Source organism: Podarcis pityusensis, assembly GCF_964106645.2.
Source record: "Podarcis pityusensis genome assembly, chromosome: 14".
NCBI lineage: Eukaryota > Metazoa > Chordata > Lepidosauria > Squamata > Lacertidae > Podarcis > Podarcis pityusensis.
In genome coordinates, this window is record NC_138039.1 from 40,079,489 (window position 1) to 40,097,127 (window position 17,639).

Below are 17,639 nucleotides of genomic sequence, written 5' to 3' on the forward strand. Positions count from 1 at the left end.
GCTACCAGCATGAGTTTGACCAAACTGCGGGAAGCAGTGGAAGACAGGAGTGCCTGGCATACTCTGGTCCATGGGGTCACGAAGAGTCGGACACAACTAAATGACTAAACAACAAAACAATACAACAACTGCAATATCCATGACATCCATTCTTCTTGGCACATTAAATGATTTATAAAGCTATAGGTGAAGCATTCAAACCATATCTTTATTCCTCTTGTGTGTGACAACTATTCTGTCCATGGTGTTCCTTCCTATCCTTGTAAAATGTTATGTCTATCTTTTCCCAGCCGTTGCTGTTCTCCATCATGCCTTGGGTGGAGCTAATATCCCATTGTTGTTTCAGAAGTTCTCCATTGCTCCGTCCCGTGGTTCATTGTTTTGCAAAAACCACACTGTTCCAATAAATATCTCTGTGTTACCTTTGTAGAGCTCAGCTAGGAGGAGAATGGAACAAAACCAGAATTTGTTGGCTCTCTGGTGCCACCTAATGTTCACCTCCTAGCCTTCTGTTCCAATAGCCTCAAAGGTCGCCAGCCTCCACTGGCTTAGATGATTCTCCTAGGATTCTGTTGTGGGTTCCCCTCAGGCTTCTTGGCTTACTCCATACCTCTCCTACTCCGTTCATCATGGAGAGAAGGTACCAAGTGAATGTGGGGAAGCCTGTGCTTGAATGAACACAATATTTTGCGACCCTGCTAAAAAGTAGGCTTCCTCCAGCAGGTCCAGAGAACCTCTGAGCTCAAATGAAAAACGAGAAGGGAGTTGAAGAGGCAGTATGAAAACCCCAAATCTGCTCTTAACCTGTACCTTGGGTATAAGTGGCCCCAAAGCATTTCAGAGAAAGAAGGGGGAAGGGAAAGGGAGTATCAAAAGAGTGGGGTACTGTAATATAAGATGGTTACGGATTTTTAGATTCTTTTCGGAACCCACACAATGCATTACTAATAATTATAAATTAATCATTAAATTTATAGACCTTCGTTAGATGATCACAGGGCAGTTTACAGTATAAAAACACAAAAAATGCATAACATAATAACAAAGAAAACACACACACACACAAACCAGTTTAATAGGTCATAGATTGTTTAATTAGACAAAGGCCTGCAAGAAGATGAATGTTTTTGCCTGGTGCCTAAAGCCATTAGTTCAATGCAAACCCTAACATAATTTGGTGTTGAATATGGCTGAGAGATTTTCATGCGTTGTGGGGTTGTTGCTGGCGATGGTGATTGAAGCCTGCCTACAAAGGAATATTTTGCTTTGGCTGGATCGTATTGTGCAGTCCGCGGCTATGACAAGATTTGACAAGAAAGAAATGGGCCATACTCTAGTGATTAACTCAGATACAACACGTCTTGGCTTCCCCTTGCCCGTATCTGTTTTGAGACATGATCTCATAATGTGTAATTGTCTTGCTTTGGTTTGTATGGATGCAGATTTTTTCACTTCAAACAGCGCAAAGTCTTCCATTCATGGTTAAAAGCCTTCTTGCCGATTTGAAGTTGATTGAAGTTGATGAATATGTTTGGCTACAACAAAAGTCAGGGTCTTTGAGTTTGAAAAAACTGAGCCATTATAAATGAGCTGTGCTGGCTAGTAGTAGTGCTTTGGTGTTAGATCTCTTTTAAAAACACTCATTGCAGATCAGACTCATATTTTTTGCCCGTTGTAGGTTGGTGCAAATTTCTTCTCTATATTCACTCTTCAAAATACAGCATGGTCAATATGGTGTGGCGCTTAGACCAGGCATGGCCAAACTTGGCCCTCCAGATGTTTTGGGACTACAACTCCCATCATCCCTGACCACTGGTCCTGTTAGCTAGGGATGATGGGAGTTGTAGTCCAAAAACATCTGGAGGGCCAAGTTTGGCCATGCCTGGCTTAGACCATGGGTAGGCAAACTAAAGCCTGGAGGCTGGATCTGGCCCAATTGCCTTCTAAATCCGGCCCGCAGACGGTCCGGGAATCAGCGTGTTTTTACATGAGTAGAATGTGTCCTTTTATTTAAAATGCATCTCTGGGTTATTTGTGGGGCATAGGAACTCGTTCATATATTTTTTTTCCAAAATTTTGTCTGGCCCACCACATGGTCTGAGGGATGGTGGACCAGCCGCCTGCTGAAAAAGTTTGCTGACCCCTGGCTTAGACCACGGAAACCTGGATTCAAATGTCTACACGTTCATGATGCTCATAGGCCTAAAATGAGACATTTCCCTGTAAGCAATCTTGGGCATCTTGGAGCAAAGGCAGGATATAAATGTAACAAAATAATGGTAATAATTACCAAAAATAATTGAGCCTCCATGTCAGTTGGTAACAGTAAGATACCTATTCTTTAGAAGGAGATACAGTACTTACATGGGATGCTTCCAGACAACCTGTTTGTTGATCATTCATGCTGACTTGTTTGCAAGAGAGTTTAGGCAAAGTCAGTTATTTAGCAAGCATTCGTTCTTATTTGTTTGGGGGAAGTTAGATGATGTTGTGTCAAAGTGTGTGGTCTTACACTTTACAGTGTATTTTACTCAGCATTCTGGGGACATGGGTGGCGCTGTGGTCAGATGGGTGGATATAAATAAGTTGTTGTTGTTGTTGTTGTTGTTGTTGTTGTTGTTGTTGTTGTTGTTATTATTAGCACCCTCTCCTGGTGATCATGGGAATCATCTGGTTGTGGTGCATGTCACAAGGTGACCCTTAACGTTGGTCAACCCCATTCAACCAACAACCAGCAGTCAGGCTAATTGATTTCGGGATACATACCTGATACCTACGCCCAAACCATCTGACATCTGTAGTCAATGAAGCTGTGGCCTTATCCAACTCCAAAATTGCTGTGCTGTGTCCTACATTGTGTAATTGCATGTGCACCATGCCTGCCTCTGGCTGCATTGCAGCCCACATTCTCTATCCACTAGCGCAAGAGCCCTTGCGCCGGCGGATGACAGGGTTTAAACATTGCACAACAAAAGAATCCGACACAGAGTTGGGGGAGCCTGTTGTGCAATAGCTGATTCTTGTTGTGCAATCTGTTGTGTAATCTTTCGTAACATACTTGTGTTTTCCCCTTGTGCAACAGCACATTGTTTTGTGCAACCTGCTGTGAAACAGTCTTTAGGAATGCACTTTCGTTTTCTCTTATGAAACCACATTCTGCCATTGCAACAAGTATACCACTTTTGTTGTTGTTTAGTCATTTAGTCATGTCCGACTCTTCGTGACCCCATGGACCAGAGCACGCCAGGCACTCCTGTCTCCTACTGCCTCCCGCAGTTTGGTCAAACTCATGCTGGTAGCTTCGAGAACACTGTCTAACCATCTCGTCCTCTGTCGTCCCCTTCTCCTTGTGCCCTCCATCTTTCCCAACATCAGGGTCTTTTCCAAGGAGTCTTCTCTTCTCATGAGGTGGCCAAAGTATTGGAGCCCAAGCTTCAGGATCTGTCCTTCCAGTGAGCACTCAGGGCTGATTTCCTTCAGAATGGATAGGTTTGATCTTGCAGTCCATGGGACTACTAAGTGACTTTAAATCAGTAATACACTGGGCACAATAACCCATCGTCCTTTTGTAATGGTTCCAGACGCCATTGTCCTTCCCTGTTCTGTCTGCTTCTACTGTTAGTACTCCTCCCATTTCAGTAGCCCACTGAGACTTGGAAAGAAAGGGAAATCCAGTTGTGGGTACATTCCCTTGTTTCAGCGCTGCCAGCATCGCCATGCATCGCATCCATACATTACATGGCTTCTTTCACCCTGTCTTTTAGCAGGAAGAGTACAGGTTCCATTTGCTGCTTGAGTGCTCGCCTGGACAACGTGTCCTTCTCACCCTAGGCGAGCTGCAGATTATAAGCCCTGTACGAAACAAAAACTCATTTATATTTCATTTGACATGTACCGAGGTTAAATTAAGCCCTGGCAACAAAATAAGTTTCAGGGTTGAGCCCTGGCTTGAATTAATCCCTACTGCCGAGCCCATCACATGAATGTGCTTGAGAACGACATTTTATATTACAATGACTAAACTTTGATACTGAGGAAATTACTCATTTTTATCTGTTTATTGGCGAGATCTCAGACGAAATCTCCTGGCCTTTCAACAGATGCAGTTTCTCAGCCATAAAAGGATATCTTTTTATGCTTATTTACTGAATCACTTCAGTAGAATCAGAGTGCGTGGTTTCAAAAATCTTGCTCTGCGTCTTGCAGCAACACATGCCTGGTTTTTTACCACATTGCGAGACGCCCACATGTGGGGTTTGGAACCGTCCTAGTTCCTGCACATTGAATATCAGTCAGATACTCTTTTTTGTGCTTTGTACTCTTATGCATCTAAATTTAAATTAAAAGACCACGATTCCCATTAATTACAGTACAGCTTGATTGGATGGAGGTAGAGAATCGCCCTGTGACTTTAGTCACATATGCACCATGCATTTAGAACACTATTGTGCAACATTAACAGTCATTTCTTCCTCCAACCTTTGTGCAAACAGATCAGGACGAATGCTTAATGAACAGGTCCTCTGGTCATTTCCAGTCATTTCCCTCAAAACCTCTGGCTGGAAGCAACTGCAGTTCTCTTATAGTGACATGCCCTTCAACTGATTGTAACATATATATGGAAATGTGACCTGTTAAGTTGTGGGTGAACATATCAGACGACACAGCAATTCTTCAAACAACTCTTGTTTATTCACAGGCCAGAACAGAACTGAAGGGTTCAGCCAGATGCTTATATAGAGCTCCACTAGAACGCAACAGTAACCATTTTCAGTAACTATCCAATCACTGAACGTCACTTTCAATCCCTTATTTGCATATGTGGACCTGAGTGAAAACTATCTACAGTATCCCCCTGCTGGCCCAGAGTGAGAAGTTCAGAACATAACACCACCGTTTGTTGTTGGTGTTTAGTCGTTTAGTTGTGTCCGACTCTTTGTGACCCCATGGACCAGAGCACGCCAGGCACTCCTGTCTTCCACTGCCTCCCGCAGTTTGGTCAAACTTTATGTAACCATAAAGGTGGGCTTTAGCCGACTGAAGCCCCATCTCCATCAACACTATTATTATTTTAATGTTTACCCTGCTCTTTCTCCTGGAGGCACCCCAGAGTGGCACTTCAAACAGTTACTGCTTCCCTGAAGAAATCCTGGGAACTGTTATTTGTGAAGGGTGCTGAAAGTTGTGAGGAGACCCCCTATTCCCCTTGCAAGGCTACAATTCCCAGAGTGGTTTAATAATCAGTCCCTCACCCCAGATAACTCTGTCAGTAGTAGGTTCTTAAGTCCATTTTTTATCCATTAAATTGTTTGGTTTTTTGGGGGGAAATGTTTTGTTTCCTGTATGGTTATTCTTGAATGCATTTTCCCTTAACCAAAAAATACCACTACAGTGGTACCTCAGGTTAAGAACTTAATTCATTCTGGAGGTCCGTTCTTAACCGGGAGGTACCATTTCAGCTAATGGGGCCTCCCACTGCCGCTGCACCATTTCTGTTCTCATCCTGAAGCAAAGTTCTTAACCCGAGGTACTATTTCTGTGTTAGCGGAGTCTGTAACCTGAAGCGTCAGTAACCTGAAGTGCCTGTAACCCAAGGTACCACTGTATTAAACATATTTTAAAACAGTTGCACATGTAAAAACAGTTACGTAATTCCATATATAAAAAAACAGTTTAAAATAACAGCACATGCATAAAATCAATTCTGTTACAAGATAGATACCAACTGGGATACATTTTTTAGAAGGCAGGTTGAAAGAGGAATGTCAGCAAAACAGCAATAGAGAAGGTGCCATGTTGCTATTTAATGAGATAGCTGTATATAAGTAATTTTTAAAAATAATTTGTTAAAAATTAGTCTTTTGTGTTCTTTAACAGTGGCTGGGTTTTCTTTCTTTTTCTTTTAGATGAATTGATTTACCAAGCACAATCGCCAGACGAAGGCGCTCTGGTGACTGCTGCCAGGAACTTTGGTTTCATCTTCAAGTCTCGAACTCCTAAGACCATCACAGTGGAAGAAATGGGCAAAGTTGTCACTTACCAGCTGTTGGCAATTTTGGATTTCAATAACACCAGGAAAAGAATGTCTGTGATAGGTACCGAATGCAAATCCCCCTTCCCCCTTGTTTTATATTTGTATTTTGAAAGCATGGTGGTGGAAACAGAGCATTGACTTCCCCAGGAGTGGTTCCCCTGCTCAGCGCATGACATGAGAGCTGTGTGATCCTAGTTTATATGAAACAGGTTGGGAAGGGCTTGACTTGGCTGGGAACTGTTGGCATCCGTCTGTTTCAAGAGACAAAGGAGTGGGGCTGCCATCATTGGAGTAGCATTACTTGGTGGCAGCAGAGGCAGGAACAAGACAGGGCTGTGTTGTTGTTGTTATTGTAGATCACTCTCCAACAAGTGTTCTCATAGTAATCAGCATTTGAATATAAAATAGGGATGTGGGTGGCGCTGTGGTCTAAACCACTGAGCCTCTTGGGCTTGCCGATCAGAAGGTTGGCAGTTTGAATCCCCGCAATGGGGTAAGTTCCTGTTGCTTTGTCCTAGCTCCTGCCAACCTAGCCGTTCGAAAGCACGCCAGTGCAAGTAGATAAATAGGTACCACTGTGGCGGGAAGGTAAATGGCATTTCCATGCACTCTGGTTTCTGTCACGGTGTTCCGTTGTACCGAAGCGGTTTAGTCCTGCTGGTCACATGACCCAGAAAGCCGTTTGTGGACAAACGCTGGCTCCCTCGGCCTGAAAGTGAGATGAGCGCTGCAACCCCGTAGTCGCCTTTGACTGGACGTAACCATCCAGGGGTCCTTTACCTTTTTTACCTTATAAAATATAAAATATAAAATAAAGCCGCAGCAATTAAACCGTGTAGTTGCTGTTTCTGGAGAAGGCCTAGCCAGTTGCCATGCACCTCCATTTTAAATATTTTTATCCATTTTAATAATATAAGCCATAGTTGGACCCAAAGATGCTCTTGAGGTGCCCTCGATTTTTACTGCTTTCCCTTTAACTGCACACTAGGCATTGCAAAGTTACCAGAACCTGTTAATGGATTCCCTTGCGCAACAATGTTCTGCTGGTGCAAAAAGTTTGCTGGTGGAAGAAGTATACCATTAAGTGACTTTCATTAGCACTACACTGAATAAAACCCAATGACTTTTTGGCAACAAAAAGGTGACACATCAGATGTTTCTTATCCCACCATTGGGATCTTGGAAGCCTTTAAACTTCAGCTGGGCAAACATCATTCACATGGGTTAAATAATAATATAAGACATATTATTACTTTCTTTAGCAATATGCTGGAAGCTTTCCCCTGCTATCCAAATTGCGATAGCGGAGAAGTGACAGGCATCTCTTACGGATAATAAATACATAATAAAACCCCTCACAGTTGTTGTCGTTGTTTCCTTAAAAAAAGAAAGAAAAAGTTTGGATAATTATCCTAAGGATATAAACTATACAAGTGAACTGTCACGGCTGAGAAAGCTTGCTTTCAAATTGATGGCTGGTGGTGTTTAAAGAACAAAGTGTAAAAATAGCCTATAGAGTGAAAACCGCCAAACTGAGCCAGGCTCTGACTCTTCTGTATAAACCAACCGCTGCTTTGTTTATCCTGACAGTGGGGAAGCATCCTTGTACACTGGCCTGGCTCAAAATATGCCCCACGCTTGTTTCTTGGTGTCCTCTCTTCCCCCCATATCGAGAAAGTTCCATTAACAGCAGTAAATTAGCACCACGTAAAACTGCAACTTTGCACCATATCAAACTGCAACGGTGCAGTTAGGTAATTTTAGTTTCTGAACTGAATGGCGGTTTTTGGGGGGGCGGGTTGTTTCTTTAGATCGTAGCGTACCCAGCCCTGCCTTACAGTAACCCCTTGTGGGAATTGATTAAAATTACTGTTCTAAGGAACGCAGGTGGCGCTGTGGGTTAAACCACAGAGCCTAGGACTTGCCAATCAGAAGGTCGGCGGTTCGAATCCCCGCGACGGGGTGAGCTCCCGTTGCTCGGTCCCTGCTCCTGCCAACCTAGCAGTTCGAAAGCACGTCAAAGTGCAAATAGATAAATAGGTACTGCTCCAGCGGGAAGGTAAACGGTGTTTCCGTGCGCTGCTCTGGTTCGCCAGAAGTGGCTTAGTCATGCTGGCCACATGACCCAGAAGCTGTACGCCGGCTCCCTCCGCCAGTAAAGCAAGATGAGTCGGCCACGACTGGACCTAATGGTCGGGGTCCCTTTACCTTTTTCTGTTCTAAGAAGGAAACTTAAGAATAGAAGATGGTGACTTTTTAAGCCGCCTTTATGAACTGATCGATGCAATATTCCGCACACCACGGTAATCATAAAGTCTTCACAGTTATTTTTGTTCATTTTCCAGTTCGAAACCCCGATGGACAGATAAGACTTTACTCAAAGGGAGCAGATACTATTTTATATGAAAGGCTTCATCCATCTAGCAAATCTCTCAAGTCTTTAACGTCAGACCATCTTGCGGTAGGTCCATATTGTTTAGAAGCCAATGCAAGGGATTTACAGTGGTACCTCGGGTTACATACGCTTCAGGTTACATACAGACTCCACTAACCCAGAAATAGTACCTCAATTTAAGAAATTTGCTTCAGGATGAGAACAGAAATCGGAGGAAGATTGGAGGAAATTCAAAGATTATCTGCAGAAACATTGCAAAATTAAAGAATCTTAGAGTGATGTTGGATTGAAAATAAGCGGCTTCTAGCTATACAGGCTTTAAAGTTATATATAGATTAAGATTAAGGATTAGGATTAAAAAAGTTAAAGGAAATGGAAATTTGGTTTTTAAGAGGTAAAAATTTAATGTTATATTATATTAAGATTAAGGATTGGGATTAAAAAAGAGGGAAAGAAACTGCTGGACAAACAAACTGAAATGGAATACAAAAGAGGGAGGTATGAGGAGGTCCAGAAAATAAGTAAATTTAAATATGGTGATGAAAAGGTGGTATTGTTTTTAACTGTTTTCTTTTTGTCTTTTGTTTTTTGGGTGTTTTTTTTGGATTATGTATTGTGTATTTTTGAATTGTGTATTTTTCTTTTTTCTTTTTAATTTTTTTATTGATGTGTTCTTTTTATTGGAAATCTTAATAAATATCATTTAAAAAAAAAGAAGAGAGAGAACAGAAATCGGGCGGCAGCAGGAGGCCCCATTAGCTAAAGTGGTGCTTCAAGTTAAGAACAGTTTCAGGTTAAGAACAGACCTCCGGAACGAATTAAGTACTTAACTCAAGGTACCACTGTATTAAGTATAAGTGAAAAAAACTTTGGCATGCTTCACCCAAACTGATGGTAAAATATCTTTGGGTCGTATTACTTCTGACCGGGGTGGGAAGGAACTTGATTGAATGTTGTCCCCTTCAGTTCAATCTGCTCGTAAAACCTAGCATAGTATGGAGAAGGCTAGCCTAGAATTCCTCTCCCAGAAATCCTTCCTAGGTGCAGGATTCCTTTGTGGGAGAACATTAAATCATATAATTATTTGCCTTCAGCTTAAAGTGACATAGACCGGACTTAGTTTTGCTTCATTCGCAGGTAAAGTAGAGTAAGCCATAAGCACAGTTTTGAATGTTTTCTGGGGTAGGAATTTTTCATTTGCTTTTCAGTATACCCCTCAAAGCACCTTTTGCTCAGTTCTTCTGAACTAAAATGACCTTTTAAGGAGAACCCCAACCACCCAGAAAAGTTCTTATTTTCTTAAAGGAAAAAGGATTCTTTTTAAAAAAAAGTCTACATTTAACATGAACCATTCCACAATTCTATAACCAAAATAAGCCTTTGACATTTAGTATACAATATGTGGATTTAGTAATATTGGTTACAAACAGAACCATTTTTTCCTCTGTAATGGAGCTCTTTTGGCTTTATTTTAATCTTCTCCAGGATTTTTTTTTTAATGAAGGTTAAAATCACAAACATTTTGAATCTTGCATTTAAAATATAGAGACCTTGAATTTTCTTACACTGACCCAGCAAAGTTTATGGAATAGATTTATGTGAGAACAGAACAACTCTTCCAGACATCTCATGTTTCATGTTTTCATAGTCAGCTAAATTGATTCTGTGGCTTTTTTCTAGCCCATAATATTTTATCTCGTTCAGATTCCTCTTTTCTTATAATTTTTAATTTTGAATACTGCAAGAAGAAATGCTAAAAATGTTAATAGAGTGTTATAAACCATTCACATTTTCAGCTCGGCAAGGTCAAAATCCAATGTGTTTGCAATTTTCATAGCAAAAGCCAAATTTGCTGGGTTTTGAAAGAAATTCATACTGTTTATATCTAAATTAGCCAAAATATATTTTGGATAATAAAACAAAATGACTTGCTATTTGCAGTTTATAAGATGGCTCCAAGTGAAATTACTGTTGTCAGAACAATAAACCTCAACGTTCGAGAAATAAGGAATGGGTGTTTATGGGAATTCATAATTTTATAATGGAAATACAATAGAAGAAGGTCTAAATTAGCTGGCGTGCATCTCTGAGCATTTAACGCACCAGATGTTCAGATTTTTACATTTGTATGCATGACTTTGTTTTGTGTGTGTGTGTGTGTGTGTGTGTGTGTGTGTGTTTTGCTTCATGTAGTTTTCACATACTATTTGACAAGTTCAGATTAGGTTTCTTATGTTTAGGAAATAGTTATAGTAATAATGATAAGTGGTATCCAATGCCATCATTCTGTTAACACAAGGGTTTATGCTTGCACAATGGAAACTTAATTCCCTCTCATTTCCCTGCATGCATTGTGCACCCTCCCCAAACCTGCTCCCAAGGCTTTGTTGATACCTCCCAAACAGATTTAGGGGGCAGACGGAGGGAGGAGAGTTGGAGGAAGATTTTGTTGCACAAGCAGAAATCATTGCACTAACAGAATGTGTGAGTTAGCAGAATTCAACGGCCAGGTTGCTCACCGGAGCAAGAGCATATTACACCGATCCTGATCCGACTGCACTGGCTACCAATTAGTGTCCGGTCCCAATTCAAAGTGCTGGTTTTGACCTATAAAGCCTTAAACGGCTCAGTACCGCAATACCTCAAGGACCGCCTCTTTCCATATGAACCTACCCGGACCCTGAGATCATCTTCTGAGGCCCTTCTTTATGTGCCACCTCCTCGAGAGGTCCGGTGGGTGGCAACCGGAGAACGGGGCCTTCTCCGCAGTGGCTCCCTGTCTGTGGAACGTTCTCCCCAGGGAAGTTTGCCTGGCCCCTTCATTATACACCTTTAGGCACCAGGCAAAAAAGTTCCTCTTTAACCAGGCCTTCGGTTGATCCGATTTACATCCTATGCCCTTTTAAAATGTGTTTGTTTGTGTGTGGAGGGGTTATTGGGTTTCTGTTTTTATTTTTATTAGGTGTTTTGTGGTTTTCTATCTTGATTTTATTCTGTGATAATCTTGATTTTCCCTGAGACCCCCAGGTATAGGGCAGTACAGTGGTACCTCGGGTTACATACACTTCAGGTTACATACGCTTCAGGTTACAGACTCCGCTAACCCTGAAATAGTACCTCAATTTAAGAACTTTGCTTCAGGATGAGAACAGAAATCGTGCTCCGGCGGTGCGGTGGCAGTGGGAGGCCCCATTAGCTAAAGTGGTGCTTCAGGTTAAGAACAGTTTCAGGTTAAGAACGGACCTCCGGAACGAATTAAGTACTTAACCCGAGGCACCACTGTATATAAAGTCAATAAATAAAACAAAATAAAAAATATTTTGGATAGAAATCACTAACTTTACAATGTGCAGAGCACTCCATGTACATTATCTCATCATAGTTGTTGCAGCCACCCTGCAAGATGTTGTTGTTGTTTAGTCGTTTAGTCGTGTCCAACTCTTCGTGTCCCCATGGACCAGAGCACTCCAGGCACTCCTGTCTTCCACTGCCTCCCGCAGTTCGGTCAAACTCATGCTGGTAGCTTCGCGAACACTATCCAAACTTCTCGTCCTCTGTCGTCCCCTTCTCCTTGTGCCCTCCATCTTTCCCAACATCAGGGTCTTTTCCAGGGAGTCTTCTCTTCTCATGAGGTGGCCAAAGTATTGGAGCCTGAGCTTCAGGATCTGTCCTTCCAGTGAGCACTCAGGGCTGATTTCCTTAAGGATGGAGAGGTTTGATCTTCTTGCAGTCCATGGGACTCTCAAGAGTCTCCTCCAGCACCATAATTCAAAAGCATCAATTCAGTATTATTATATTCATATTGCAGATGTGGGGAAGGGCTAAAGGAGAGTGGCTTGCCCAAAGCCACTGAGAGAGTTTGTGGCAGAGGTGATATATGAACCAATGACTTCCTGATTCACAGGAAGGAATTTTTTTATTCCTGATTCACAGTTCAGTCTCCGCAGTAGCTAACTTTGCAAACCTAGGGCATTGCTTGTGATGCAGCTCCCTTGCTGAAGCTAAGATGGTTTGGGGCTGTTCTCTAACTGAAGCAGTGGAGTTTGGTCCACGAGGACAAACAGGAGACAGTTTTGCCCTGGTAGAACTCAGTAGGGAGGGAGATGAAGACAAACCTTGAGTTAGTTTTTCACAGAAAACGAGAATCAACTATTGAAGTTCCGCTTTGAAGGAACTGTAGGTATAGGAAGGGGGCAAGTCTTTGCAGTTTCACATCAAAATAACTAAAACTAGGACATTGCCTTGAAATATAGCATCTTTTGTGACTTCATAACTTAAAAGGAGGGGAGGGCAGAGTGTGGAATAAAAGGCTGTTTTAATTAGCACACATCTTACAACATGTTTGTATTTTTGTTCTGGACAAATAATAGGAGTTTGCTGGAGAAGGCCTTCGGACTTTAGTTCTGGCTTACAAAAATGTGGATGAAGAGCAATTTCAGGAGTGGCTTGAAGTTTATCAGAAGGCCAGCAGTATGCAAGAGAATAGGGATGAACTGCTCACTTCAGCATATGAAAGCATTGAGAGAGACCTGAAGGTATGCAAGTCAACTTGAAGGGAAAATATTTTGTGTATTTACTTAATTATTCTATTCGCCTTATGCTTTTCCATTAGAAAAATTGACCAAGGTGACATTTCTTTTAGATAAATGAAGCAATTAAAATACATTTTAAAAAATCAAAACAACAATAAACATCCAAAACACCGAATCATCACTTTAAAGACCAAAATGGGCACGACCTATTAGGTAAACCTTGAACTGGAAAATATTTAACAAATAAAAAGGACATCAGATTTACATAGGGCATCACATCAAAGATATTTCCAAGTTGGGTTAAGAATGTAAGAAGGTAAAGGTAAAAAAAAAAGGTAAAGGACCCCTGGACGATTAAGTCCAGTCAAAGGCGACTATGGGGTTGTGGCGCTCATCTCGCTTTTCAGGCTGATGGAGCCGGCGTTTGCCCACAGGCAGCTTTCCAGGTCATGTGGCCAGCAGGACTAAACCGTGTCTGGTGCAACGGAACACCGTGACGGAAACCAGAGCGCACGGAAATGTCGTTTACCTTCCCTCCGCAGTGGTACCTATTTATCTACTTGCACTGGCTTGCTTTCGAACTGCTAGGTTGGTAGGAGCTGGGACAGAGCAATGGGAGTTCAGCCCGCCGCAGGGATTAGAACCGCCGACCTTCAGATCGGCAAACCCAAGCGGCTCAGTAGTTTAGACCACAGCACCACCTGTGCCCCACCCACGTAAGAAGAGACCCATCTAGTCCAGTATCCTGTTCTCATGGTGGCTAATCAGATGCCTATGCAAAGCCCACAAGCAGGATCTGAACACAACAACACAACCGCTTGCGGTTCTAAGAGCCAGCATTCAGAGGCATACATCTTGCCTGGAATGAAATCCACAGCTGCCTTAAACCCATGGAACTGAGTTTTTTCAATCCAGCAAAGGAGCATTATAGGGTTTTAGAACCCAAGACGAGCAGTCTGTCATTTTCTGCTAGAGATGGGAAAATCTGTCCATTTTGGGTTTCGTTTTTACAACCTTAAAGTTCAATCCTCCATACTTCCACATCAGTTTGTGAAATATTTTTTTTTAAGTCCTTACGAAGATTCATCAGATGACCCTCGGGGGTGCTTCCAACTCTATGGTTTTCTGATTCAATAATAATAATAATAATAATAATAATAATAATAATAATAGATATGGAACTCTGTTTTGGTATGAATCTTAGTAGGAGTGATTGAGATGATGATGATGATGATGATGATGATGATGATGAGAATAATACAGTGGTGCCTCGCAAGACGAAATTAATTCGTTCCGCGAGTTTTGTCGTCTTGCGATTTTTTTCATCTTGCGAAGCACGGTGTCGGGAAAGTTTTGGAAAAGCATCAAAAAACACCAAAGTCTTTAAAAACCTCAAAAAAGGCTACCACACCGCGTTCTATGAGTTGCTCCTTGAAGTCAAGTCGCAACTGTATTAACGGTGTTAAGAAAAAAGAAACAAACTTGCAAGACGTTTCTGTCTTGCGAAGCAAGCCCATAGGGAAAATCGTCTTGCGAAGCAGCTCAAAAACCGAAAAACCCTTTTGTCTAGCGAGTTTTTCGTCTTGCGAGGCATTCGTCTTGCGGGGCACCACTGTAATTTATTTATACACCACCCATCTGGCTGGGTTCCCCAGCCACTCTGGGTGGTTCCCAAAAGAATTTAAAGCACAATGATGGCAGGAACATCAAACATTAAAAATTTCCCTAAACTGCCTTCTGATGTCTTCTAAAAGTCAGATAGTTGTTTATTTCTTTGACAGCTGATGGGAGGGTGTTCCACAGGGCAGGCACCGCTACTAAAAAGGCCCTCTGCCTGGTTCCTTGTAACCTCACTTCTCGCAGTGAGGGAACCACCAGAAGGCCCTTGGTGCTGGACCTCAGTGTCTGGGCTGAACGATGGGAGTGGAGATGCTCCTTCAGGTATACTGGGCCGAGGCCATTGGCTTTAAAGGTCAGCACCAACACATTGAATTGTGCTTGGAAATGTACTGGGAGCCAATGTAGGTCTTTCAAGATTGGTGTTATGTGGTCTTGGCGGCCACTCCCAGTCACCAGTCTAGCTGCCGCATTCTGGATTAGTTGCAGTTTCAGGTCACCTTCAAAGGTAGCCCCACATAGAGCGCATTCCAGTAGTCCAAGTGGGAGATGACTAGAGCATGCACCACTGTGGTGAGACAGTCTGCAGGCAGGTAAGGACTCAGCCTGCATACCAAATGGAGCTGGCAGACAGCTGCCCTGGACACAGAATTGACCTGTGCCTCCATGGACAGCTGTGAATCCAAAATGATTCCCAGGCTATGCACCTGGTCCTCCATTGAGGACTAAAAGCACTGAGTGGGCAACATTTTCCTTTCTTCTGTCCCTACTCATCTTAAATGAATAGGGAAGGGGTATTATTTTGGTATTTTACCCGAGAAGCTTAGAAAGCAGCAACCATACCTGATTGGTGTATAGCAGGGATGTCCAACCAGTCGACTGCGATCTACTGGTCGATCCCTGGGAGGCTGTCGATTGCAGGCTCTTTTTCCTTTGTGGGGGATAACAAGGATCCTGCCCCGCCCCCTCGCCCCGCATGATCGCTAGAACGGAAGACGGAGTTTCTGTTGCTGTTTGTTTCCTGACTGATTTTTTTGGTGAGTGACCTTTTCCTTTTCTCCCTAAAGAAAGCTCATCATTTTTTGACCTGTCCCTCTCTAAAAAAAGGTCATCAGCTTTTTCTTTCCCTCATAAAAAAGTTCAACAACTTTGATCTGAACCCCCCCAAAAGGTCAACAAGTTTGAATTTCCTCCCTAAAACTAAGAAAAGCTCAACAACTTTGACTTGAACTCCCCCAAAAAGTCAATAACTTTGACTTTCCTCCCTAAAAAAAGCTCAACTGTGACCTGAACCCCCCCCCCCCAAAAGGGGTAGATCACTGCCAGTTTTTTATACAGTGAATAGATCGCAGTCTCTTGAGATTTGGACGTCCCTGTGCATAGGAAGCTGCCTTTGCTCCATCTAGCTCAATATTATCTAGACCAGGAGGTGACAACTTTCTTAGGCCCATCAACACATTTGGATTTTTGAGTGAGTGCCATAGATGTCACCTCCTCTGGTCATTTTTCTCCCCCTCACCAAGAATAGTCCTCACCCCACCACATATAGAGATAAGGGACCTGGGTAAAATATCCCTGTAAGACTCAAGGTGTTATTATGGGAGTTTACATTATGCTGAGAAGTTTGAAATTGTATCAGGAATGAAAGACATGTCGCCCAGAGCTCATGCTTGTTTCTTAACATTTTTCAACTTATCTATTCTGCTTCCTCACGAAGCTATTGGGAGCCACAGCTATAGAAGATAAATTGCAAGAAGGAGTTTCAGAAACCATCGAACGCTTATCGCTAGCAAACATTAAGATCTGGGTGCTAACGGGAGACAAACAAGGTAGGTTTTCAGTTTTATGTATCAACTGATTCTCTGCGGAGGGGTACCAGAAGGGCTTCAATCCAGTGAACATGGTTATTTTCCAGTGTGGTGCAATGGTTAGAGCAGTGGTTCCCAACCATTTTTTGGCCATGCCCTACCTAAGCATCTCTAAAATCCTGATGCCCCACCCCACCCTCTGACATATAATTCTTATTATTCAAAAAGTGAACTCCTATTCACGTGGAGGAAGCCTAAAAGGCCGTTTACTGTGAATAGCTCATTCTCAAATTGCCCCCCTTAAAAATCAAATGTGGTGCCCCACATTGGGAACCACAGGGTTAGAGTATCAGACTAGGACCAAGGAGATTCAAATCTCCACTTGGACATGAAGCTCACTGGAAGACAGGCTATTCATTATTTCTTAGCCTAAACCACCACATAGGGCAACCTTTTTGAGTCCACAGCTCCCTTAACCAACTTCATTTTTTCTGCGGCGCCCCTGTGGGGCTCAGGAGCCCAGTTATGTCACCCCTTGCCTGCGCAGCTGGCAGCCTCTCGCCCTTTTTTGAACACCCTCCCTTGTGGAGTGTTCCCTCAGCCTCCTCTCCTCTCGCCTCTCCTTGGGAGTCCCCTGGGCAGCTGCTGCTGCCATGCCTGGTCTCTGAGCTGCCCCCCCTCGCCCCAAAGAGAGAGGCATCCCAGAGGCATCATTCGACTGCGGAGCTTATAGCCAGGGCTGCTGCAATAAACAGCTGTGCAAGCCTTTGGGAGGCAGAGACGCAAAAGGGCAGAGGAGGAGGGAGGGAAGGAAAGAGGGACAGAAGCCAAGGTTGCATCTATGACTGTCTTTCAAGGCACCCCAGGGTGCCACGGCGCACTGGTTACAAACCACTGACATAGGGTATTGTGTGTGTGTGTGGACATGAGCTCCATGGAAACAGGGGTATGCTATGAATGCAATATATGAACAAAATACAGGGAGGAGTAGGGCAGAGTTTGAGCAACAGGGTCTATTTCTCTTTTAAGTGTATCTTTTTAATACAGTGGACCATCTGGATACGAATTAAATTCGTTCCAGGGGTCAGTAAGTTAAAGGGACCCCTGACCATTAGGTCCAGTCGTGACCAACTCTGGGGTTGCGGTGCTCATCTTGCTTTATTGGCCAAGGGAGCCGGCGTACAGCTTCCGGGTCATGTGGGCAGCATGACTAAGCCGCTTCTGGCGAACCAGAGCAGCACTCGGAAACGCTG

General features: G+C 43.0%; 1 protein-coding gene across 1 annotated transcript in view; it reads left to right on the plus strand.

Annotated features, from left to right (window-relative positions):
• Positions 1 to 17,639, plus strand: part of ATP8B4 (ATPase phospholipid transporting 8B4 (putative)) — a 116,125-nt gene that overhangs the window by 76,155 nt on the left and 22,331 nt on the right. The window contains exons 17-20 of the mRNA XM_080980288.1: positions 5,907 to 6,095; positions 8,380 to 8,495; positions 12,800 to 12,964; positions 16,296 to 16,407. Of these exons, the coding sequence (XP_080836414.1) occupies positions 5,907 to 6,095; positions 8,380 to 8,495; positions 12,800 to 12,964; positions 16,296 to 16,407 (582 nt within the window). The remainder of the gene's footprint in view (positions 1 to 5,906; positions 6,096 to 8,379; positions 8,496 to 12,799; positions 12,965 to 16,295; positions 16,408 to 17,639) is intronic.